Source organism: Mustelus asterias, chromosome 3, assembly GCF_964213995.1.
Source record: "Mustelus asterias chromosome 3, sMusAst1.hap1.1, whole genome shotgun sequence".
Lineage (NCBI taxonomy): Eukaryota > Metazoa > Chordata > Chondrichthyes > Carcharhiniformes > Triakidae > Mustelus > Mustelus asterias.
In genome coordinates, this window is record NC_135803.1 from 73419888 (window position 1) to 73446266 (window position 26379).

Here is a 26379-nt window from a genome sequence, read left to right on the forward strand (position 1 = left end):
CAGTGCAACGTAATACCAGTCCCCAAAATGTACAAAGGAAAATGTGAGCCAACCTGGGGATTATTGGCAATGTAGAAGGCTGTATATTATGGTTAAAGACTGGATGCCATTTTACCAGCAAGTCAGATAATTTATCTGTGGTAAAATGAGATGGACAATGGAAACAGAAATTCTATTGCACTGCGTTAAGGTTCAGTTCAGTGAGTTTTAATTATATAATGGTTTTTTCTACAGGCAACTGACAGCCATAGACAGTTTCCCACACTCAGTCGGCAGTTCAAGCAGTCATTGGATAACCTCATGAAAACCCTGAAGTCTTGCCAACCCTTTTTCATTCGCTGTATCAAACCCAATGAGTTCAAAAAACCCCTGGTAAGAGATATCTGCATTCACAAGCTGAGTTTGTTTATTCTTTCACGGGATGTGGGTGTTGCTATCTAAGCCAGCATTTATTGCTCATTCCTAATTGCTCTTGAGGAGATGGTGTCTTGAGCCGCTGTAGTTCATGTGGTATAGGTACACCCACCGTGCTGTTAGGGAGGGAGGTCCAGGATTTTGACCCAGTGACAGTAAAACAAACGGCAATATATTTCCAAGTCAAGATGATGAGTGACTTGGAGGGGAACTTGAAGTTGATGATGTTCCCATGTATCTGCTGCCTTTGTCCTAGATAGTGAAAGTTGTGTGTTTGGAAGGTGCTGTTGACCGAGCCTTGGTGAGTTGAGTCTCTGTGTATAGATAGTGAGTGTGATGGGAATCAAAGGATTGGATAGGGCTCTGGGTTGGTGGTGGGACAGGGTGTTTACGGAAAGTTTGTCCTCTCAATTTTCAACTCTTGGTGTAACAGTTGGTCTGCCTCATACTTATCGTTGTAATTGGTTTTCTTTATTCTTTCATGGGATGTGGGTATCACTGGCAAGGACAGCATTTGTTATCCTTCCCCAATTGCCCTTGCTTGCTGGGTCAGAGGGTAGCAAGACTCAACCACACTACTGTAGATCTGGAGTCACATGTAGGCCAGACCAGGTAAAGAGGGCAGATTTCCTTCCTTAAAAGACATGTGAACTAAATTGATTTTTACGACAATCGATAATAGTTTCTTGGTCACCATTATTGAGACTAGTTTTCAATTCCAGGATTATTAATTGAATTTAAAATTTTAGCAGTCACTATGGTGGGACTTGAACCCACATCCTCATAACCTAGATCTCTGGATTAGTAGCCTAATGCATTACCACTATGTTACCACCTTCCCCCATTAGGTAGAACTGTAGTTTTTATAATTCATAAAATGTAATTCATGTTAACAATAATTCCTTTTGTGATAATAAATTACTCTGACTTAATGCAACATGCCACCGCTCGAGCTAATGATCTGTTCTGATCCACTCAGCTCTTCGATCGGGAATTGTGCATTAAGCAATTGCGATATTCCGGAATGAGGGAGACCATCCGCATCCGCAAGTCAGGCTATCCCATCCGCTTCACCTTCCTAGATTTTGTGCAACAGTACAAGATTGTATTGAGATCAGCTCTTTGGAAAGTGGAAGAGGTAAGTTGTGGAATGGGCGTGGAATTCCAAACCCATGTTGTTCACCATCCGCTCACTTGCTAAGTCGAAGCTGCTGTGAAGATAATCCTGAAAGGTTAGACTGGAGAGTGTAAAATTCACATGGGGCTTATTATGCTTGGAATAGATTGCACCTCATTACGGAAAGGAGACTGAAGACATGGAAAGGATGCTATAAAGGATCAGATAAGCAGGAAAGAGCAAAGATAGTCAAGAGAAAAGTGGAACCGTGATGACTTCAGCCAAGCTAATGAGATTGGCTTGCTAGAGTATGAACTGCTTGATGAGTTTTAATTGATGGTTAAATCAGGGGGTCGGGGGCCTCATGCTTCCTATTGAAAGCAGGTGTGTCAGTTTCCCAGTCTGCATTCAGCAGGGAGCAACTGGAGAACTGGTACAGATGTATGGTGTAAATAAAGTAACTTGGTGACGGGACTTTCGCCTCCATGGAGTTATTACAGTGGCGATGAGGAAAAAGGAGTGACCTGAAGGAACTTGCTGAATCACCGCACATATTGAAGGTCAGCCATTGTTGAGAAAACATGCCATTGTTTGGGAAATTGGACTCTTTTGACCCTGCAGTGGAGGACTGGGCTGTGGAAAGGATGAAGTATTTCTTCAGGGCAATGACATAATCTCAGATGAGAAGCAAAGGGTTATCCCGCTGACTACGTATGGACCAGCAGCTTTTGCGATTATGCGCAGTTTAACTTTCCTGGAGGCACCGGACACAAAGTCCTTCTAAGAGCTGTCAAACTTAGTTCAAGAATATTATGACCCTAAGCCACCCCTGATCCTGCGGAGGGACCGTTTTTACTCCACATTGCGAGAAGCGGGGGAGTCAATCACCAGTTTCCTAACCAGGCTAAGGCAGAGATTTACAAAATCGGGGGACACTAAATGAGATGCTCTGAGACCGGTTGGTTGCTGAATTAACAATATGACTATACAGAAACACCTGTTGGTGGAGGCCCAGCTGGACTTTAAACAGGCATTACAGCTGGCCTTGTCGCTAGAAAAAGCAGCAAGCAGAGCGCATGAGTTCCAAGGTATCCCGATCGAGGTAGAGGCCAACACCAGGGAGACTGGGTTAGGGGACTACCACTATGGGCAGGCCATTACAAAGCAGCACGCTGGAAGGATTTGCATATGAGGGAGCCCAAGTCCGTCTATAGAACCGCGCCCAGATAGACAAGGTCAGGTTAAGCAGTTCCTGTAGAGCCCAGCCCAATACGACATTGCGATGGTTGCTAGTGTCAGAATGCATAGAGGAAAAGCAAGTCTCCTAAACCAACATGGCCGAAAAGAACACGTAGGCCGAGGGACAGGAGAATGCACAACCTGGAAGCTCCCTCTACCTCTGACGAGGAACAGCTACTGAGCGTAACGATGACAAAATCAGAACCCATCAAATTATCAGTGAGACTGAATGGACGTCCAATTTTAATGGAGGTTGACACATGCGCAGCCGTATTGGTCAAAGGGGAGACAGAGTTTAACTGTGGGGGCGGCACAGTAGCACAGTGGTTAGCACTGCTGCTTCACAGCTCCAGGGACCTGGGTTTGATTCCCGGCTTGGGTCACTGTTTGTGTGGAGTTTGCGCATTCTCCTCGTGTCTGTGTGGGTTTCCTCCGGGTGCTCCGGTTTCCTCCCACAGTCCAAAGATGTGCGGGCTAGGTTGATTGGCCATGTTAAAAATTGCCCCTTAGTGTCCTGGGATGTGTAGGTTAGAGGGATTAGCGGGTAAATGTGTAGGGATATGGGGGTAGGGCCTGGGTGGGATTGTGGTCGGTGCAGACTCGATGGGCCAGATGGCCTCTTTCTGTACTGTAGGGTTTCTATGATTCTATAAGATATGCACTGGACTCCAACCCTTAGCCCTGACCAAACCTTCGGCAAGGCTGAGAGCCTATACGGGGGAATCACTGCAAGTGATGGGTACAACCGTGCGCTAGTTGCTTACGGGAAACAATTAGTTAGGCTCCCATTAATGGTAGTGGAAGGTTCGGGACCGAGCCTATTAGAGCGAAATTGGCTAAAAGAGATCCAGCTAGATTGGACAAATATCTTCCAGCTGGAAAATGGTCGCCTGAATGAGGCCCTGAGCAAATATCCGGAGATTTTTCGGGAAGGCCTAGGGACAATCAAAGGAGTCAAGGCAAAATTGCACATCGACCGGGAGGCTGTCCCAAAGTTTTGCAAAATCCGACTGGTACCTTTTGCGTTAAGGGAAAAGGTTGATGCGGAAATCAAAAGATTACAGCAGGAAGGAATAATAAAACCGGTCCAGTTCACGGAATGGGCGGCACCCGTGGTTCCTATCTTAAAGCCGGATGGCTCGATGCGCCTTTGCGGAGATTTCAAACAGACGATAAATAGTTACACTCAGCTAGACAAATACCCAATTCCCAGGAGGACTCCTATTCACAAAACTGGACATGAGCCACGCATTCCTGCAACTACGGCTGGATGAGGATTCGCAAAAATTCACCACAATAAATACACTGAAAGGACTCTTCCAGTATAAAAGATTGCCCTTCGGGGTTTCATCAGCTTGTGCCATATTCCAAAGGATCATGCAGAGCATCCTACAGGGGTTACCACAGGTTGCTATTTACCTAGACGGTGTCCTCATTACGGGTAAAATAAGGGCAGAACATCTGCAGAACCTGGAGGAAGTTCTCAGGAGATTTGCAGCAATGGGAATGCGTTTGAAAAGGGAGAAATGCATCTCTTTAGCACCACAAGTAACCTACCTCGGGTACAAAGCAGATAAGTCGGGCCTACATCCTCGGGAGGATCGGGTGCGAGCAATAAAAGACACCCCGGCTCCCACAACCATCCAGGAGTTACGGTCGTTTTTAGGACTGGTAACATACTATGGGAAATTCATACAGAATAGGGCTTCCATTCTGGATCCCGTCCGCCATTTCAGAGGACATTACTGCCAGTCCGGAGTCACATCTAGGCCAGATTGGTATGGATGGCACATTTCCTTCCATTAAAGGGGTATTAGTGAACCAGATCGGTTTTTACAGCAATCAATGGTAGTTTCATGCTCACCATTACTGAGACTAGCTTTAGTCCAGATTAATTGGCCGGAATTGTCCGGTCTTGCATGCCCCACTGCCCCTGCCAGCGAGAACGGAGAATTTGGTGCACAGCCAAATATCTGGTTCACTAAAGTCCTTTAATTCCCAGTGTACTTAAGGAAGTGGCCCGAGAAGTAGTGGATGCACTGGTGGTCATCTTCCAATATTCTACAGACTCTGGAGCTGTTCCTAAGGATTAGAGGGTAGTTAATGTAACCCCACTATTTCCTCGGGTGGATGGAGCTATTACAAGGGGGCATAACTAGAGGGTTTATGGTGGGAGATATAGGAAGGATATCAGAGGTAGGTTCTTTACGCAGAGAGTGGTTGGGGTGTGGAATGGACTGCCTGCAGTGATAGTGGAGTCAGACACTTTAGGAACATTTAAGCGATTATTGGATAGGCACATGGAGTACACCAGGATGATAGGGAGTGGGATAGCTTGATCTTGGTTTCAGATAAAGCTCGGCACAACATCGTGGGCCGAAGGGCCTGTTCTGTGCTGTACTGTTCTATGTTCTATGTTCTAAAAAGGGAGGTTGAGAGAAAACAGGGAATTATAAACCAATCAGCCTGATGCTAGTAGTGGGAAAAATTCTAGAGTCCATGATAAAAGATTTAATGTCCTTAAAAAGATTTAATGGCTGTAACTTTTGTTGGCCTTCAAAGCGAGAGGATTTGAGTACAGGAACCGGGATGTTTTGCTTCAATTATACAGAAGCTTGGTGACATCACACCTGGAATATTGTGTACAGTTTTGGTCTCCTTATGTGAGGAAGGATGTTCTTGCTACAGAGAGAGTGTAATGAAGGTTTACCAGACTAGATGGAAGGCTGGCTTGCGTGATGGATCGGGCTTCGTTCATGACCCTTCGTAGTTTCTTGCGGTCTTGGACAGAGCAGGAGCCATATCAGGCTGTGATACAACCAGAAAAAATGCTTCCTATGGTGTATCTGTAATAGTTGGTGAGAGTTGTAGTGGACAAGCCAAATTTCCTTAGCCTCCTGAGAAAGTAGAGGCATTGGTGAGCTTTCTTAACTATAGCGTAGAGGGACCAGGACAGGTTGTTGGTGATCTGGACACCTAGAAACTTGAAGCTCTCGACCATTTCCTCTTCGTCCCCATTGATGTGAATATGGGTGTAGACGGAGAAAGAACAGCTACAACAATGGTTTAACAACAATAGTGGCTTTAAAATGGCTATTCTGGCTGAGAGCTAAGCATGCTGGGATTTTTGGTCAACTCATAGATTAAAACCAGATGCAGGTCATAAAGAGGCTCTGGTCTGAGAGCTGTGATCTGAAGCTTCCTGTGTTGGCCAGATAAGGGAAGTTGTTTACATTAACCGAGACAGCGTGGCTTCGATTTTTATGGCTGCTATGTATGGGACATGTAAAATGAACTAAGTATCATGGGGTCGTTCAAAAGTAATTTCACTGGATGTTCGAGCCATGTGATCAGTTTCTGGTAACACAATTGGCTGGATGTCAGAGAATCTTCTGGAAGCAAGTGGAGAACTGTGGATAAAAGACATGTGAGTCCTTTGTTTAGCAGCGATAACTTGAAGAGACCAACCATTGCAAGAAGGAGCTTGTACCCTGAACGATGCTTCAGAGAATAAGAAGATAGATTCTACATCAAGGATATATTTTGGCCAAGGTTATCCTAAACCCGATAGTATCTATTTTCAGTTAAATAGTTAAAGTTGATGTTCAGCTAGAGTTAAAGTTCAGTAAAGAGTTAATGAGTTGCAACTGTTTATGTTTGAGTTGGTACTAGAAGTGTTAAATAAATAATTGAATTACTGTCCTTGTTTGGCTCATGAAACTGGAATGCTTGGAAGGTGTTTAAATTAAATCAATTACAGGGGCATGTCCTCCATTACGCTTCCTGAAGTCAATGACTATCTCCTTCGTTTTGCTGACATTGAGGGAGAGATTATTGTCGTTGTACGAGTTCACCAGATTCTCTATCTCTTTCTTGTACTCCGTCTCATCATTGTTTGAGATCCGACTCACTACGGTGGTGTCATCAGCAAACTTGAAAATCGAGTTGGAGGGGAATTTGGCCGCACAGTCATAGGTGTATGAGGAGTATAGTAAGGGGCTAAGGACACAGCCTTGTAGGGCACCGGTGTTGAGGATGATTGTGGAGGAAGTGTTGTTGCCTTACTTACTGATTGCGATCTATGGGTTAGGTAGTCGAGGATCCAGTCGCAGAGGGAGGAGCAGAGCCTGAGGCCATGGAGTTTGGAGATGGGTTTTGAAGGAATAATGCTGTTGAAGGCTGAGCTGTATTGACCTTTGTCTTGTCGTGGTCCCTAACTCTTTACAATTGTTCTTTTTTTTGCAGAGAGAGAGAATTTATGTTGTGCCAACTAGTTCCATTAGGGTTCTATAAATTCTACAAGAATATCATTTCTTAAAGATCCCTATTTTTTACACATCTCACTTGTACTCGACGTGGATTCTGTTGGACTAGCAATCTGTGTGGGAGGAGATCAAATAGGTCCAAATAAATGTGGGAGGCCCTGAGCTATGGTTTTCTATTTGATGTGACGCATGGGGTGTATGGAAGCAGCAGAAACAATTACCCCTCGGTCCCTCCCCGCCCAACACGAGAGTGCTCCTGGCATCTCCAGGAGGCGTTGGCTGGGGGACGTTCTCAAAGGTGCATTGTGCACACTCTAACATATCTCCTGAATTAAAATGGAGATTGTTGTGGACTATCCCAACGTAATCACCATCTCCAACGTGAGAGGACAAAGTCTCCACATGAGATCTGTACATGTAAGCTATGCTTCCAAATTGTGGATCTTTTGAGGACTAGGTCACTGGAAGTGGGTCCCCAGGCTCTGACACTGGGGGTCTATAGCCAACACTCCCACAGGCAGAACCTGCTTCCTCCTCATTCTTCCCAGATCCTCCTGCCCTGAATATACCCACTGAATCAATAGGCACTTCCTCCTGAGTGGGTATATCTGGGCTACTGCTGACACAAGTAAGACTCCATGATGGAGTCCCAAATGAGAATGGGTGCTCTGCAAGCACCTGGTTGCTCACCAGATTCATGGAGGGTGCACATTAATCATATATTAATTATATTGTTGAACATTGTTTAATTAATTACTTGAACACATACAAAGAGAGACCACTGGATATGGAGGTAGGAAACAGGTATGCTGCATTCTGTAAATAAACCTATTATCAAGAAAAAAATTGGTATCCAGTTCCATCCTTCATTGACCAGTTTGGTCAATGAACTAACAACACGCTCTCACTTGGGATTGATCTTTGACACGAGGCTTCTCGACTAATCAAAATGTCAGATTGTATCCACTCATCACATTCTCAACCTAATAGTGACTTTGTTCAGGTGATTAACAGGTGTCAGACAATGGACAGCTGCAACAGGTTAATAAGAAGAATGTGACTCTTTTTATAGACAGCTGGGAATGTTTTATTCATTCACAGAACATGGGCGTTGCTGCCTAGACCAACATTCTGTGCCCATTCCTTATTGTCCTTGAGAAGGTGGTGGTGAGCTATCTGCTTGAAACATAGGCGCTGTCAGGAAGGGAATGTTGGAGCTGCACCATCCAGGAAAGTGGAGAGTATTCCATCACACTCCTGACAAGTGCCTTGTAGATGGACAGGCTTTGGGGAGTCAGGAGGTTCTGTCCAGAATACCCAGCCTGTAACCTGCTCTTGTAGCCCCAGTATTTATGTGGCTAGTCCAGTTCAGTTTCAGTGGTAACCCCCAGGAGGTTGATAGTGGAGGATTCAGTAGTGGTAATGACATTGAATGTCAAGGGGACTCTATAATGGGGAGACATGGGATTTGGTGTTATTACAGAATGGGATCAAAGTGACTGACGGTCTTCCTACATAACTATTTTGTGACGTTCAGTTTCCCTCTCATGCAATTTGTGGTACCACAGAAGCGCGTGCCATGGGGCACTTACTTGTGAGATGTTCTACGGAGTCCAGTTTGTGGTTTAGTCTGTGTCACTTGATGTGTTTTGTTTCAGCAATCCACCATCCCACATCCTCTTTTTGTGTTTCAGTTCACCTTCTACATGTTCCTGTTCCTTCTCCTGTCGAATGCTGACTCTGAAAGCATGCTATCTCTTTACATGCTGTGGAAAGTGTATGGCTGAGGGGGCCCTTTAATTTGCCTCTAACAAACCAACTGCAGCTCATCACTGAATCCACTTTATTAATGTTAAAGGTTGGAGTAGGAGTGGGCTGTAGGGCCCTTCGAGTCTACATCAGAGTTCTGTTGTGCCTGCCGCACAGTCTGTTTTAATCCTTATACGGTGGACAAATAACTGCGAGTAGACGTCTTATTAGTACAACCAATATTTATTTAAGACACACAATCAATAATCACCCACCCAACCAACAATAAGTTATCTTACAGAAAATACTACAGTTCAAGTCCAATACTAGACCTTGACTTGACTTTGCGTGACTGGCAAGTACCCAAGCAGATATTGGCCTTTATCTGTGCGCTGGTCTCGGTCGTCCTCTGCGTAGTCTGGTCCTTTGGTCTGGTCTGGCACTCTGGCTCTGGTCTTCCTTCCTTCTCGGGTGTGGTGGCTCTCCTCGTGCTGGTCGTCGCTGGCGATGGTCACCGGTGTTGTAGCTCGTTCATGGGGTCAGAGAGAGAGAGAGATTCTTGGTTGTGCAGCACCCTTTATACCCCGTTGGGTTTCGCGCTCCTTTTGGCCATTGCCAATCAATCGATCATGACTTGATCACCCTGATCGATAAAGTCCAATCGGGTGCTGCCACACTAATCTCTGGGTGTGTCCCCAACGGCCATGTGTGCAGGTGCTGGGGGCACATAGGGTTCACACCTCCCTCCCAAATAAGGGGTTACGGCGCCCTTATGTCTGGTAAACAACCCAGTTTGACCAGAAAGTCCTTTTTGTCCTGGAGATGACCCATATCCTGTGTATTCACCCGTCTGGGTTGCAGCCTGTTTATCTCTGTCTTTTAGGCTGCAGCCTGTCATTTTAATTCTTGCCCAATTGTCCCAGAGTGCTTTACAAATCGCCATTTTAGACGGCCCGTTTGGCCACAGTTCCCTCTCATTTTAGCCTTCGTTTTGGGATCTAGGCTAAGTTATCTCACACAGGAATTTCTAGCCATAATTAATATATTACCAGAGTACACCAGATTCCCAACGAGGCCTTGCACTATAATGTTCGAGCACTTTGCGGCACCTTGTTCCCAATATATTAGTCAAGGCAAGCAGTAGTATCTCACTTTTTGGTAGTGTTTGTCTCACACTCTATTCCACCCTTTGAGTCACTGTGTACTCTCCCTCTTTATGATTCCAGGAGAATGTCCACTTGTGCTGTAAGCAGATCGCCGAATCTGTGATCGGAATGAATGGAGACTGGAAGATAGGGAGAACAAAGATCTTCCTAAAGGTTGTGTATATCTGAATGGCTTTGAACAATTAGTGCATATTGCAAACAAAACTTGCTGTAAACCAGGCCCATCAGTCACGTTAGTCTATTCCACAGGGTACCTATAGCGGGGAGCCCCATAACAGACCATTGCATTAGGACCCCAAAAGAATGAAATCAGACTGACCCCACTCGGTGTGCTCCAGCACTTCCTGGATCAGATACAAGTTCCCAAGCATTAAATCTGAATCAGGAAAGTTTGGTTTGAACTTCAAGGTTTTGTCAGTTGTGGCTCTTCCCAGTGCACTAGCCACCTGATGGAATAGGGGGATGATGGAGGTTTTGGAATGCCCTGGGGCTGCCAACAGTCCCGCCATCTCGTGCCTCTGCCCATCTCCTGCTGGAGTTATGAAAAGGAAGCAGGTGATAACCCCACAGCAGATCTACTCCTGTTTCATCACCTCCCTCCTCACCTCCACTTTACCACCCCACCCCCTCCCATATCCTGCCCTTCCCCCTCCTCTTCCCCTCACCCATCCTGCCCTCCTGTTTCTCCACCTTCCCACCTCTCTCCTTCATCTCCCCATTCCCCGTCTCCTCACCTATCCTGTCCCTCACCTATTCTGCCCTTCCCCCTCTCCTCTCTGCCTCTCACCTCATTTATCCTGCCCCTCTCCTCCCTGCATTCTCCTCTTCCCCTCTCTTCCCTTCTCTCCACTCTCCTACCTCTTTCTTTCTTGGGTGTGGGGTGGGTTGCACCTGGGAAAGAGTTGAAGACATTGTTCCCCCAATGCCCTGAGAGTTTTTCTATCTTGAGCACATTATTTTGAACATTTGAAATTGGGGACTATTCAGATCTATGGAAATCTTCTAAGCTGCAAGGTTAAAAGTACATTAGGTAACTAAAACACACTGAATGTAACCCCTTGCTGAGTCACAGTGGGGCTGGAGTAGTCGACCTCTGCTGTAACTTCATCAGCAAGAATGTCAAAGACCACAAGCTCAGCAAGGTGCTGGCTATGCTAGACCCTGGACAGGTACTTTGGATCTGGGACCCTGGAAAATTGGGCCACTGGTGAGGGCAGACTTTCACCCACACAAACAGGCTCAGTGACTAGGAGAGGGCAGGGCTGAGGGTCCCAATGTTGGGTCTTCCATATTTCTGGGCCACAGAAAAAGAAAGAGAGCTTTGTGTTGATATAGCACCATTCATGATGTCGGGACCCTTTAGAACCAGTGAAGTACTTTTGAAATGTAGTTATAATGTAGGAAAAGTGGCAGCCAAACTGTGCACAGCAGCTCCCACAATCAGAAATGTGATAATGACCAGAGAATGGTTAAGGGATAAATAGTGGCCAGTACACCAGGGATACCTCCCCTGCTCCTCTCCAAACTAGCACCACAGGATCTTTTGCATCCACCCAAGAGGCAGACAGGCCTTGCTTAATGCCTCTTCTGAAAGATGGCATCTCTGACGGTGCAGCAGTCCCTCTGTATTTGGCTGCCTAGGGAGAGCAAAATATAAGGTCAAGGATAGTTTGGAAGTCAGGAGAGATTAAATGACAAAGATGTCATGGAACACATGACAAAGGGAGTGTAATGATAGTATTAAAGACTAAAGCCAGTGTTAATAGCAGAATGAAGGGTAGCACTGTCTGAAAACAAAATAGCAGAATGTGTTATTAGAAGAAAAGGGGTCAGTGCTGTCTGAAAGCAAAACACGAGAACACGATATAGACTGACATTTGGGGAGATCAAAATGGTCAAAAGAGTTCATGGTCTGAAGCCATTGAACTCAGTGCTGAGTCCAGAAGGCTGTAAATTGCCTCATCAGTTGATGAGGCCCTGTTCCTTCAGTTTGCATTAGGCTTCACTGGTGCACTGCAACAGGCTGAGGACAGAAATGTGGATTTAAGAGCGAGCTGGTGAGTTGAAATGGCAAGCGACTGGAAGGTCAGGATTATGCTTGCAGACTGTGTGGAGGTGTTCTGAAAAGTGGTCACCCAGTCTGTGTTTAGTCTCCCCATTGCTTCATCTGAAAGGAATGTTGAGGCCTTGAATGGTGAGGATGGAGGAGGTAAAGGGGCGGGCATTACACCTCTGCCCCAGAAAATTAGCCTGGGCCTCTGGATCACTAGTCCAGTGACATTACCACTGCACCACAGTTTCCCCATATAAAATGCTGAGAGTATCGAAAAATCTGACCATATTTGGCATGAATATTTTCTAAACTTACTTGAGCCTCTGTAAAATGTTCAGAATAAAACTTTCCCATCCCCATCCCCTGACTTCAGCTAGCTTAGTGAAAGGAGGCCGTGACTCTGAGGCACAAGGAGAGCTCTTTTCCTCCCAGTCAGATAGAACACAACATACTTCACAGAATCCTTGACCTCATACAAATCTATAGCAATATCCCTGCGGTGACAAGCTCTGTGTGTGTGCAGTACTAAAATGTTTTGCTTCCTTTCCAGGAGAATGACCATTTGACCCTGGAGCTCGAGCGAGATAGAATCTTGACAGCAAAGGCCTTAATGATTCAGAAAGTGGTGCGTGGTTTCAAAGACAGGTGGGTTCCAACAACTGCACAGCACTTCAGCATTCAAAACACTTGGAGCTTAATTGCCACTCCACTGCGGGGTTTCTTTTGCTCCCATTCAATACATTCTGCACAGGACGTGAGCACCCGTTTTGTCCCCGTGTAACCAGTTGATTCTTTATTAACCAAGGCATAGAATATAAGAATGGGGAGTGATGCTGGAACTGTGTAAAACACTAGTTAGACCACAACTTGCAGTCCTGGTCACCACATTACAGAAAAGATGTGATAGCTCTGGAGAGAGTGCAGAGGAGATCTATGAGGATATTACTGGAACTGGAGTATTTTAACTATGAAGGAAGATTGGATAGGCTGGAATTGTATGCCATGGAACAGAGGAGATTGAGGGGTGACATAATGGACATGTATAGAATTACAAGGGAGCGCGATGTAGTGTCCAGTTGTTCTCTGTTTGATTATATGAGTCTGTTTACTATTGATGCCCATAGTGCTTGATTGGTTAAGCCTGGATACGGACTCAGAAAAAAAGTCAACAAACTGTAGAAAGAACTGGAAACCAGAGCTAAAGCATGGAGCAGATATTTTAAAACATTGTGAATGAAACCTGTAACACACACAAAAAGTAGTGTAATTTCTGCATAGATCCAAGATAAAATATACAATATTGGATAAAATAAATAGGGGCATCAGAGAGGTCAAAAACCAGAGGGAAGAGCTTTAAAGTAATTGGTAGAAAGATTAAAGGGGAGATAAAGAGACACTTTTTCATGCAGAGGTGGTAGGGATCTGGAACTCACTGCCTGAAATGGTGGAAGAGGCAGAAACTCTTACCATATTTAAAAAGTACTTGGATGCCCACTTGAGGAGCAATGATCTGCAGGGCTATGGACCTAATGCAGGGAGGAGGGATTAGGCTGGGTGGCTCTTTGTTAACACTGATAGGCTGAATGGCCTCCTTCTGCATCCTAGATATTTTATAATTCTATGAGAGCATTAGCGAGCAACCCAACAGGAGAACCAGTATAGGGCAGCATATCATTTAACACAAAGTGTTTGTACACTAAATCCACCCCGGACTTCCTCTGGGAATACAAATGTTCAGTGATGTATAAAAAGCAGAATTATGCAAACCCAGATATCAGGAGGAGAGGCCAGATTGGAATTAGTTCACACTCAAAAACCAGGTCAAACCTGGGTAATAGCACTGGGAGCAGATGGTTCACTCACCAGGTGACACTTTACAATATGGGACGTGGAAAGGGTGCGAGGGATAGGTCAGAAAACTACAGACTTGTCAGTCTGACTTTGGTGGTGGACAAATTATTGGAAACAATTCCGAGAGACAAAATAAACTGTCACTTAGAAACATGAGTTGATCAGCGATAGGCAACATGGTTTTGCCAGGGGAAGATCACATCTTACTAACTTAATAGAAATTTTTGAGGAAGTAACAAGGAGGATTGATAAGGGTAGTGCAGTGGATATTGTCTACATGCATTTCAATAAGGCATTTTACAAGGTCCCACATGGCATTCTGGTCAAAAAAAGTGAGATCTCATGGGATCCAGGGGAAGGTGGCGAATTGGATCCAAAATTGGCTCAATGACAAGAAACAAAGGGTAATGGTCAATGGATGTATTTGCGAATGGAAAACAGTTTCCAGCGCTGTTCCATGGGGCTTAGTGTGGGGAGCCTTATTGTTTGTTGTATATATTAATGATTTAGATTAAATCTGGGAGGCATGACTGGGAAATTTGTAGATGACAGAAAAATTGGCCGTGTAGTTGAGAGTGACGAGGACAGCTGTTGACTCCAGAATGATATTGATAGTTTGGTTGAGTGAACAGAGAAGTGGCAAATCGAATTCAATCTGGAAAAGTATGAGGCGAACAAAGCAAGGGAATACTCAATAACTGGGAGAATTTTGAGAGGGGTTGAGGAAGTGAGAGATCTTGGAGTGAATGTCCACAGGTCCCTGAAAGTGGCAGGTGGACAAAATGGTCAACAAAGCCTATGGAATGCTTTCCTTTATTGGGCGAATACAAAAGCAGGAATATAATGATGGAACTGTATAAAATGCTGGTTAGGCCACAGTTAGAATTTTGTGCATAGTTCTGGTCACCACATAATAGCTCTGGAGAGAGTGCAGAGGGAATTTAAAGGAATGTTGCCAGGGCTTGAAAATTGCAGCTATTGCAGAGACTCAACATGATAGGATTGTTTTCCTTAGAACAGAGGAGGCTAAGGAATGATCTAATTGAGGTGTACAAAATTATGCAGGACCTAGACAGGAAAGTCTTGTTTCCCCTAGCTGAGGGGTCAATTGCCAGTGAGCACAGATTTAAGGTGAGTGGTAGAAGGATTAGAGGGGACATGAGTAAAAACTTTTCACTCAGAGGGTGGTGGGTGTCTGGAATTTGCTGCCTGAATTAGTGATTGAGGCTGAAACACTCAACTCATTTAAAAGGTACCTGGATCCGCATCTGAAGCGCTGAAACCTGCAAAATTACTGACCAGGTCTTGAAAGTAGGATCAAAATGAGCTGCCAGTTTTTTCTTCTCTTTTTGCCTGTGTAGACTTGATGGCTGAATGGCCTCTTTCTGCACTGTAACTTTTCTATAGGATGCCTTGAACAATATCTAATGACATTCATTCAGTCACTAATGATCCATCGGTATTAACAATCTATTTGATAACACACATCAGCTCCAAATCAGCCCCTGTCATTTCATATAAATGACCAGAGCAGATGGCCTGTTTGCCTGGATGGTCTGTCTGGACAGTCTGTCTGGGTGGTCTGTCTGGATTGTCCGTTCTTTCCCACTAATTGAGGGAGAGGGCTCTCACCTCCAGACGTCTGGTTGAATGATAACCAATTGTGAAACAGGGACACACAGGATGAAATCAGATATAACGGAAGCATTGAATCTGATTGGAAACTTGCAGTGGTTTTACTTTCACATTTTTATTCTGTTACTACTTTTTCAGGAAGATCTTCCTGAGACAGAGGAATGCAGCCTGTATTATCCAGAGTCACTGGAGAGGATCCCAGTGTCGCAAGAAATATCAATTGGTAACTTCTTCCCCCTATATCAGCAGCAGCCTATCAGAGTCTCTCCAGGGCATGGAGATGCTAACTGGGCGGATAATCTACATTGATCCATTAATTCATGTCATCCCTCAGACTACCAACCATGATGTCACAAGACCACTAATCCATGATGTCACTAAGATTGCCCATCCGTGATGTCACTAAAACCACCTATCCGTGATGTCACTAAAACCACCAATCCGTGATGTCACTAAGATTGCCTATCCATTATGTCATGAAGACCCTATCCATGATGTCATTGGCCATTTTGCATTCAGCTCCCTAGATATCTCCCTATGTGGCCCAGTGTCAACTCTTATTTAATAACCATCCTGTGAAGTGCTTTGGGGGGTTTTGCTATGTTACAATCGATAAATGAATGTTGTTTTTTTATTTGTGATATACAGATCTTTGGAGAGAATGGGGCTGTGGCATTATTTTGGGTTGATACAGGGATATGCGGAAAAAGGGGGTAGTGAGATTACTTTGGGAAGGGATTGATAAAAAGCTATGGGGAGATAGCGGCACAGTGGGATTAGTTTGAGATTGATAGCGGATAGTGATACAGGGCTATGGGGAGAGAGCAACGCAGTGGGATTAATTTGGGATTGACAGAGGACAATGGGAGAGAGCAAGGCAGTGTAATTATTTTGGGATTGATACGGGGCTATGGGGAGAAACCAAGTCAATTAGATTAGTTTGGGATTGATACTGGGCTATGATAAGAGAACAGTGCAATGGGATTAGTTTGGGAAGATACAGGGCTCTGGGTGAGAGTGGTACTAGTTTGAAATTGATTCTTGGCTATGAGGAGAGAGCAGAGCAGTGAGATTAGTTTGTAATTGATATAGGGCTATGGGGAGAGAATGGGGCAGTGGGATTAGTTTGCGATTGATATAGGGGTATGTGGAGAGAGTGGGGCAGTGAAATTAGGTTGGGATTGATACAAGGCTATTGGGAGAGAGCAGTGCAGAGGAATTAGGTTGAGATTGATACAGGGCAATTGGGAGAGAGTGGGGTATTGGGGTTTAGTTTGTAGCTGATACAGGGCTATGGGGAGAGAGCAGTGCAGAGGAATTAGGTTGAGATTCCTATAAGGCTATGGGGAGAGAGTGGGGCATTGGGGTTAATGTTGGCAAGGATTAACACAGCAGGTTCCCTTGTATGACGTGGAGTCCAGAACTTGTATTTGTTTGTGACGATTGTGATTTTTTTGCCCTAGTGGAGGCATGGTTTCCAGAGATTACAGGCGCTATACCACTCCCGGAAAATAGCTAAAGATTATGAAGAAACCCGCAGGAGGGTGATCCTGTTCCAGGCACGGAGTCGCGGATACCTGGTTCGACAAAATCAAAGTAAACAACTGGAAGCTGTAACCATTATCCAGGCCTACGCCAGGGGAATGCTGATTCGAAAGAGCTATCGTAAAAAGAAGCGAGATGTAAGCAATGGCACAAAGGCTATGAGATAGAGGGGGCGATTCACCGGCCCCGTTAGCACTAGGTGAAAATCCCACTGGTCCGGTGAATTTGGCAAAATGCCTGTAATGGGATTTGCACCAGGCGTTAAATGGTTTCCGATGCTCAAGGATGGCTCCACCCAGGATCTCGCCCAGAAAGGACAAGAACATGATCTGACCTCATTTGCACTGATTTTCATCTCAATAGTGAGATCAAAGTCGAATACAGCGGCCTCCCGGCCCCACTGTGGGAAGTCACCAGGGCGCTAATTACTACAGGTTCTTAAAAGTGGGAATCAGGTGCCATGGACTCCAAGGGGGAGCAGGGAGGTGGGTTCCACTCAGCGCTCACTTCAGGGTGCTCATGGACAAAGCAGCTGCTGCCAGGGTGCAGAGGAGGGTCCTTAGGGGGAGTTGCGAGTTGCGGGGCTCAGGTTGGGCTAGAGGAGTTCAGGTTGGGGGTCTCTCTTGGGGTGGGAGTCGCATGGTTAGTCTTCTCTCTGTAGCTTTCAAATGCTTTGAATTATCAGCATGTCAATTTTAAAGATGTGTGAAGTTGCAGGGGACAGTCTTCTCTCTGCAGCTTTTAAAAGCTTTGAAGTACTTTGTTCACATTACATTTCATGCTCCGTTAACTTTTACAACCTCCTTGAATGGCAGCTCCTGGTTCTTTCAAAGAAGGGATTAGAAATATTTATTTATGTTGCTCTTCACAGTCCATTAACTCCAAAGTGCTTCTCCAAAAGAGCAGCTGTACAGTCTAAGTTCATTTTTGAACGGGATTTTCTTTTCACTGAACAGGTTGCCTTTATTGGAAGCTGCTCTTAGCCAACACAAGCAATTGGCACAACTCAAATAAAAGTCCAAGGGGTCCTCAATGTGGATCCTTTCACAGTCACTGTTGAATTCTCTGGATAGATGTGACGTGCACTGGCACTGCCCCTGGCACACTGACAGTGCAAACATGTCAATGCCAGGTTGGCACTTCCAAGGGACGCAGCCTGAAAGGGGGCATGAAGTGGGTGAGGCCTTTGGCAACTGCACAGCAGGGTGTTACTTGAGGAGCTATCCTGATGCTGCTGATTGGGGGGGTGGGGGTGGCTGGTGATTGAAGGAGGGGCTGATGCTGGTGATTGGGGGGAGTCTTTTAGGTCTGACAGTGCGGCACTCCCTCAGTACTGACCCTCCAACAATACGGCACTCCCTCAGCACTGATCCTCTGACAGTGCGGCACTCCCTCAGCGCTGATCCTCCGATAGTATGGCACTCCCTCAATACTGGCCCTCTGACAGTGCGGCACTGACCCACCAACAGTGTGTCGCTCCCTCAGTTCTGACCCTCCGACAGTGCGGCAGTGCCTCAATACTGACCCACCGACAGTATGGCACTCCCTCAGTACTGACCCCCCGACAGTGCGGCACTGCCTCAGTACTGATCCTCCGACAATGCGGCACTGCCTCAGTGCTGACCCTCCGACAGTACGGCACTCCCTCAGCACTGACTCTCCAACAGTGCGGCGCTGCCTCAGTACTGACCCTCTGACAGTGCGGCACTCCCTCAGTACTGACCCTCCGACAGTGCGGCGCTCCCTCAGTGCTGACCCTCCAACTGTGCGGCGCTGCCTCAGTACTGACCCTCTGACAGTACGGCGCTGCCTCAGTACTGACCCTCCGACAGTGTGGCGCTCCCTCAGCACTGACCCTCTGACTGTGCGGCGCTCCCTCAATATAGACCCTCTGACAATGTGGCGCTCCCTCAGCACTGATCTACCGGCAGTGCAACCCTCCGACAGTGCAGCACTCCCTCAGTACTGACCCTCCGACAGTGCGGCGCTGCCTCAGTACTGACCCTCCGACAGTACGACACTCCCTCAGTACTGATCCTCTGACAGTGGAGCGCTGCCTCAGTATCGACCCTCCAACAGTACGGCACTCTCACAGTACTCACCCTCTGACAGTGCGGCGCTGCCTCAGTGCTGACCCTCCGACAGTGCGGCGCTCCCTCAGCACTGATCCACCGACAGTGCGACCCTCCAACAGTGCTGCACTCCCTCAGTACTGACCCTCCGACAGTGCGGCGCTGCCTCAGTACTGGCCCTCTGACAGTATGACACTCCCTCAGTACTGACCCTCCGACAGTACGGCATTCTCACAGTACTGACCCTCTGACAGTGCGGCTCTCCCTCAGTACTGACCCTCCCACAGTGTGGGGGGGGGGGGGAAAGGGTCTGCGTGTGGGGGGGGAAGGGTCTGCGTGTGGGGGGGGAAGGGTCTGCGTGTGGGGGGGGAAGGGTCTGCGTGTGGGGGGGAAGGGTCTGCGTGTGGGGGGGAAGGGTCTGCGTGTGGGGGGGAAGGGTCTGCGTGTGGGGGGGAAGGGTCTGCGTGTGGGGGGGAAGGGTCTGCGTGTGGGGGGGAAGGGTCTGCGTGTGGGGGGGAAGGGTCTGCGTGTGGGGGGGAAGGGTCTGCGTGTGGGGGGGAGGGTCTGCGTGTGGGGGGGAGGGTCTGCGTGTGGGGGGGGAGGGTCTGCGTGTGTGGGGGAGGGTCTGTGTGTGGCGGGGCGTCTGTGTGTGTGTGTGGGCATCTCTGTATATGTGGGGGGGTGCCTGTGTGTGTGTGTGTGTTGGGGATTGTGGATGATTAGACAGTATGAGTTGAAATATCTTTAAGTGTTTCTCTTTTTAAATGTTTTGTAGATGCAGAGACGTGTTGAAGCTCAGAAGCTTCACTTTGCTGAGGATCCCAGGCAGCAGGCAGTGAGCCTGAAGCATGTGCAGCTCGAGGCTGACGATACGAAACAGGTCTGAGTATATCCTGACAACCCAATCTCAATGTCACTTTACTGAACAATCCTCACTATTCAATCCTTTACATTTAATGGCTGCCATCCAGCATTTGTCATGTTCCCCCATGTCTAAGAAACGAGACTTTCTCCCCAACAGCAGCTCCAGGACGCACTGAACTCCCGCTCTGGCCCATTTATCACAATGTGGAGATGCCAGTGTTGGACTGGGGTAAACACAGTAAGAAGTTTAACAACACCAGGTTAAAGTCCAACAGGTTTATTTGGTAGCAAAAGCCACACAAGCTTTCGGAGCTCTAAGCCCCTTCTTCAGATGAGTGGGAATTCTGTTCACAAACAGGGCATATAAAGATACAGACTCAATTTACATGAATAATGGTTGGAATGCGAATACTTACAGCTAATCAAGTCTTTAAGATACAAACCACATGAGTGGAGAGAGCATCAAGACAAGCTAAAAAGATGTGTATTGTCTTTATATGCCCTGTTTGTGAACAGAATTCCCACTCACCTGAAGAAGGGGCTTGGAGCTCCGAAAGCCTGTGTGGCTTTTGCTACCATTTACCACAGCCTGGGAGAGACAGCTCAACAAGCCATAGCACTCAAACAGCTCTGATTAAAAGATACTTCACTATTGGAAACAAAATCACCTCAAACAGAAACTTATTTCTAATGCCGTGCTTTAAAGTGACTAATTAATTAAATTAAAATTCCTTTTATGAAGTGGATGAATTTCAGTTTTCTTGGGAGCACGTGGTAGTTTTCTGGAGAACCTCAGCAGCCTCATGTCAAGATGTGAAAGAGGGATTTACAGTAAAGATTAAAAAGGAAGATTTGCATTTAAATAGCACCTTCCACCACCTCAGGGCACCTGAAGCCCTTTACAGACAGTCCCAGAAGGTGCAGGTTTGAGTCCAGACCCAGTACTTGTTGGCAGAAGGAATGTTTATAATGTGGTTCAACAGGCTGATAATCAGTTTGGAATTCCTTACATCACTTCCTCACCATTCCACAAAGGGGAATGGAGTATTTCTGAAGATAAGCGAACAAAAAAACTTGGTGCCTCTCATTGCAAATCTTTAGCTCGTGGCTTTAGCTGCTTTGGAAACATGTTTAGCCACCTTGGAAGATTTTGCACCAACGTCAACCAAACTCTCTCTTCCAGCATCCCCTGCAAAGTTGTACCATTTCGCTTTTATTGTCTCTCATACTTGATATCAAAATGTGCCACCTCACACACTTTCTGCACTGAATTTATTTGCCCATTCCACCAGCCTGTCGATGTTCTCTTGAAGCCTATCACTATCTTTCTCAGGATGGATAGCCTGTTGCAGTGATATTAGTTGCAAGATAAACGTTGGCCAGGAGGAACTGGGAAACACTCGCTCACTTTCTGCCAAACAGTGGCACAGAATTTTTACATCCATCCAAGAGGACGGATTGATTCCTCGCCTGAAAGATGGTATCTCTGGCAGTGCGGCCCCCCCCTCAGCCCTGCACTGGAGTGTCAGCCTAGATTTCTATTCCGCTCAGTCTTGGAGTTATGGAGTGAGGATCGAAGGTGGGTCAGGGGGGACTTGAACTCATGTCCTTTTGGACTACCCACTGCACAGCGTAGGCACTGTGCAGTAACTCTGTGGGTAGCTTGATGTAACCTAACCTGTGAGTTGACCCAGTCTGGAGATTCCCAGACTTCTGGCAGGAGCTATAGGTTTGGAAGTGGGTCATGGCAAGCTGTAAGTGTAGGTGTCCTCTGAAAAGTGAGCACCTTTGTATTGTTGTATCTGTTTCTTCCAACATCCTCCGATTCTTCAGCTCTGTGCTAAATCTAAGCTCTGCTCTTTCTGAAGGAACGTCTGTCACGAATGGCCAAGCTGGACATGGAGATGGAGAGGCGGCAGAGGGAGGAGTACTTGAAAAAGCAGCAGAAATCCAAGACGGAGTCCTTTAATGAACTCGACATTGTGGACAATATCTTCGCCTTTTTGCCCGCTGTATTGGCTGGCCAGGAGGACCAGGGTCCTCAGGGTTTCGAGGTAACATTGACCATTTGGGGAATTGTAACCAGAATTTGCCCAGTGATCCTGAGCTGCCGCTGAAGGGGTTTAGTCTGCGGGGAACATGGCTCAGAGACACTGGGCATCATTTTCACAAAGGCGTGCTTTGTACCGAACACTATAATTATTCCCAGCAGATTTCACAATCACTCACTTGGGATTTCTGCCTGAATTACTGGGATTTCTGACAATATCATTGAATTTTTACCTTATCACAGGTAAACACTATCATTGGAATCTCAGTATGAATCACTGGGATCTCTGCCTCTGTCACTGGAAACACTTTCTATATCATGGGGTCTCTGTCTTTCATCGCTAAAATATCCATCTACATTACTGGGATGAAAACAGAAAATGCTGGCAAAACGCGGCAGGTCTGTAGAAGGGTCATTAATGCTGTTACTCCCTCCACAGATGTTGCCAGACCTAAGTTTTTCTCGCATTTTTTGTTTTTATTTCCGATATTCAGCATTTGTAGTATTTTGTTGACATTGACATTACTGGGATGCCTGTCTGTATGACGAGGATCCCTGTATCACTGGGAACACTGTCTGGATCACTGGGATCTCTGTATCACTGGGAACAACCTCTGTGTCACTGGGATCTCTGTATCGTTGCGAACACTCCGTGTATCACTGGGAACACTCTCTGTATCAATGGGATCTCTGTATCACAGGGAACACTGCCTGTATCGCTGGGAACACTCTGTATCACTGGGATCTCTGTATCATTTGGAACACTCTCTGTATCATTTGGAACACTCTCTGTAACACTGGGAATACTCTCTGTAACACTGGGAATACTCTCTGTAACACTGGGAATACTCTCTGTATCACTGGGAACACTCTCTGTATCACTGGGAACACTCTCTGTATCACTGGGAACACTGTATCACTGGGTTCTCTGTATCACTGGGAACACTCTCTGTTTCACTGGGAACAACCTCTGTATCACTGGGATCTCTGTATCACTGGGAACAACCTCTGTATCACTGGGATCTCTGTATCACTGGGATCTCTATAACACTGGGATCTCTATATCACTGGGAACACTCTCTCTATCACTGGGATCTCTGTATCACTGGGAACAGCCTCTGTATCACTGGAAACAACCTCTGTACCACTGGGATCTCTGCACCACTGGGATCTCTGCACCACTGGGATCTCTGCATCACTGGGATCTCTGTATCACTGGGATCTCTGTACCAGTGGGAACACTCTCTGTATCACTGGGAACATCCTCTGTATCACTGGGAACACTCTGTAACATTGGGACCTCTGTATTACGGGAACACTCTCTGTATCACTTGGAACACTCTCTGTATCACTGGGATCCCTGTACCACTGGGAACACTCTCTGTATCACTGAGAATGCTCTCTGTATATCTGGGATCTCTATATCACTGGGATCTCTATATCACTGGGAACACTCTCTCTATCACTGGGATCTCTGTATCACTGGGAACACTCTCTGTATCACTGGGAACATCCTCTGTATCACTGGGAACACTCTCTGTATCACTGGGAATACTGTATCATTGGGACCTCTGTATTACGGGAACACTCTCTGTATCAATTGGAACACTCTCTGTATCACTGGGATCCCTGTACCACTGGGAACACTCTCTGCATCACTGAGAATGCCCTCTGTATCACTGGGTTCTCTGTATCACTGGGATCTCTGTACCACTGGGAATACTCTCTGAATCACTGGGATCTCTATAACACTGGGATCTCTATATCACTGGGAACACTCTCACTATCACTGGGAACACTCTCTCTATCACTGGGATCTCTGTATCACTGGGAACACTCTATCACTGGGAACACTCTGTATCACTGGGAATACTCTCTGTATCACAGGGATCTCTGTACCACTGGGAACACACTCTGTATCACTGGGATCTCTGTATCACTGGGAACACCCTCTGTATCACTGGGATCTCTGTATCACTGGGAACACCCTCTGTATCACTGGGAATATCCTCTATCACTGGGAACACTCTGTATCACTGGGAACACTCTGTATCTCTGGGATCTCTGTATCTCTGGGATCACACTGTCTATCACTGTGAGCACTCTCTCTATAAGAACATAAGAAGCAGGAACAGGAGTGGGCCATCTGGCCCCTCGAGCCTGCTCCGCCATTCAATAAGATCATGGCTGATCTTTTTGTGGACTCAGCTCCAGTTACCCGCCCGCTCACCACAACCCTTAATTCCTTTACTGTTCAAAAATTTATCTATCCTTGCCTTAAAAACATTCAATGAGGTAGCCTCAACTGCTTCACTGGGCAGGGAATTCCACAGATTCACAACCCTTTGTGTGAAGAAGTTCCTCCTCAACTCAGTCCTAAATCTGCTTCCCCTTATTTTGAGGCTATGCCTCCTAGTTCTAGTTTCACCCGCCAGTGGAAACAACTTCCCTGCTTCTATTTTATCTATTCCCTTCATAATCTTGTATGTTTCGATAAGATCTCCTCTCATTCTTCTGAATTCCAATGAGTATAGCCCCAGTCTACTCAGTCTCTGCTCATAAGCCAACTCTCTCAACTCCGGAATCAACCTAGTGAATCTCCTCTGCACCCCCTCCAGTTCCAGTATATCCTGTCTCAGGTAAGGAGACCAAAACTGTACACAGTACACCAGGAGTGGCCTCACCAGCACCTTATACAGCTGCAACATAATCTCGCTGTTTTTAAACTCCATCCCTCGAGCAATGAAGGACAAAATTCCATTTGCCTTCTTAATTACCTGCTGCACCTGCAAACCAACTCCTTGAGATTCCTGCGCAAGGACACCCAGGTCCCTCTGCACTGCAGCATGCTGCAATTTTTTACCATTTAAATAATAGTCCATTTTGCTGTTATTCCTACAAAAATGAATGACCTCACATTTACCAACATTGTACTCCATCTGCCAGACCCTCGCCCACTCACTTAGATTATCTATATCCCTTTGCAGACTTTCAGCGTCCTCTGCACACTTTGCTCTTCCACCCATCTTAGTGTCATCTGCGAATTTTGGCACACTACACTTGGTCCCCAACTCCAAAGCATCTATGTAAATCGTAAACAATTGCGGCCCCAACACTGATCCCTGAGGCACACCACTAGTCACTGATCACCAACCAGAAAAACACCCATTTACCCCCACTCTTTGCTTTCTGTTAGTTAACCAATCCTCTATCCATGCCAATACATTACCCGTAACACTGTGCACCTTCACCTTATGTAGCAGTCTTTGGAGCGGCACCTTGTCAAATGCCTTCTGGAAATCCAGATACACCACATCCACAGGTTCCCCATTATCCACTGCACATGTAATGTCACTGGGAACACTCTCTCTATCACTGGGAACACTCTATCACTGGGAACACTCTCTGTATCACTAGGGGAAACTCTGCATCACTGGGAAGACTTTCTGTATCACTGGGAACACTATCTGTATCACTGGGAACACTCTCTCTATCACTGGGAACAACCTCTGTATCACTGGGATCTCTGTACCACTGGAAACACTCTCTGTATCATTGGGAACACTCTCTGTATCACTGGGAACAACCTCTGTATCACTGGGATCTCTATATCACTGGGATCTCTGTATTACTGGGATCTCTATATCACTGGGAACACTCTCTCTCTCTATCACTGGGAACACTCTCTCTATCGCTGGGAACACTCTCTCTATCACTGGGAACACTCTCTCTATCACTGGGAACACTCTTTGTATCACTAGGGAAAACTCTCTGCATCACTGGGAAGACTTTCTGCATCACTGGGAAGACTTTCTGTATCACTGGGAACACTCTCTGTATCACTGGGAACACACTCTTATCACTGGGAATACACTGTATAACTAGGATCTCTGTATCACTGGGAACACTGTAGTATTCACGCAGGAAAAAGACAATGTTGTCGAGGAGAATACTGAGATACAGGCTATTGGACTAGACGGGATTGAGGTTAATAAGGAGGAAGTATTAGCAATTCTGGAAAGTGTGAAAATAGATAAGTCCCCTGGGCCGGATGGGATTTATCCCAGGATTCTCTGGGAGGCTAGGGAGGAGATTGCAGAGCCTTTGGCTTTGATCTTTATGTCGTCATTGTCTACAGGAATAATGCCAGAAGACTGGAGGATCGCAAATGTTGTCCCCTTGTTCAAGAACGGAGTAGAGACAACCCTGGTAATTATAGACCAGTGAGCCTTACTTCTGTTGTGGGCAAAGTATTGGAAAGGATTATAAGAGATAGGATTTATAATCACCTAGAAAGGCATAATTTGATTAGGGATAGTCAACACGGTTTTGTGAAGGGTAGGTCGTGCCTCACAAACC

General features: G+C 46.2%; 1 protein-coding gene across 1 annotated transcript in view; it reads left to right on the plus strand.

The window, feature by feature from the left end:
• Positions 1–26379, plus strand: part of LOC144491833 (unconventional myosin-VIIa-like) — a 162924-nt gene that overhangs the window by 38771 nt on the left and 97774 nt on the right. Inside the window, exons 15-22 of the mRNA XM_078210126.1 lie at positions 235–372; positions 1394–1552; positions 10011–10103; positions 12554–12648; positions 15628–15712; positions 16953–17171; positions 19882–19986; positions 21839–22024. Of these exons, the coding sequence (XP_078066252.1) occupies positions 235–372; positions 1394–1552; positions 10011–10103; positions 12554–12648; positions 15628–15712; positions 16953–17171; positions 19882–19986; positions 21839–22024 (1080 nt within the window). The remainder of the gene's footprint in view (positions 1–234; positions 373–1393; positions 1553–10010; positions 10104–12553; positions 12649–15627; positions 15713–16952; positions 17172–19881; positions 19987–21838; positions 22025–26379) is intronic.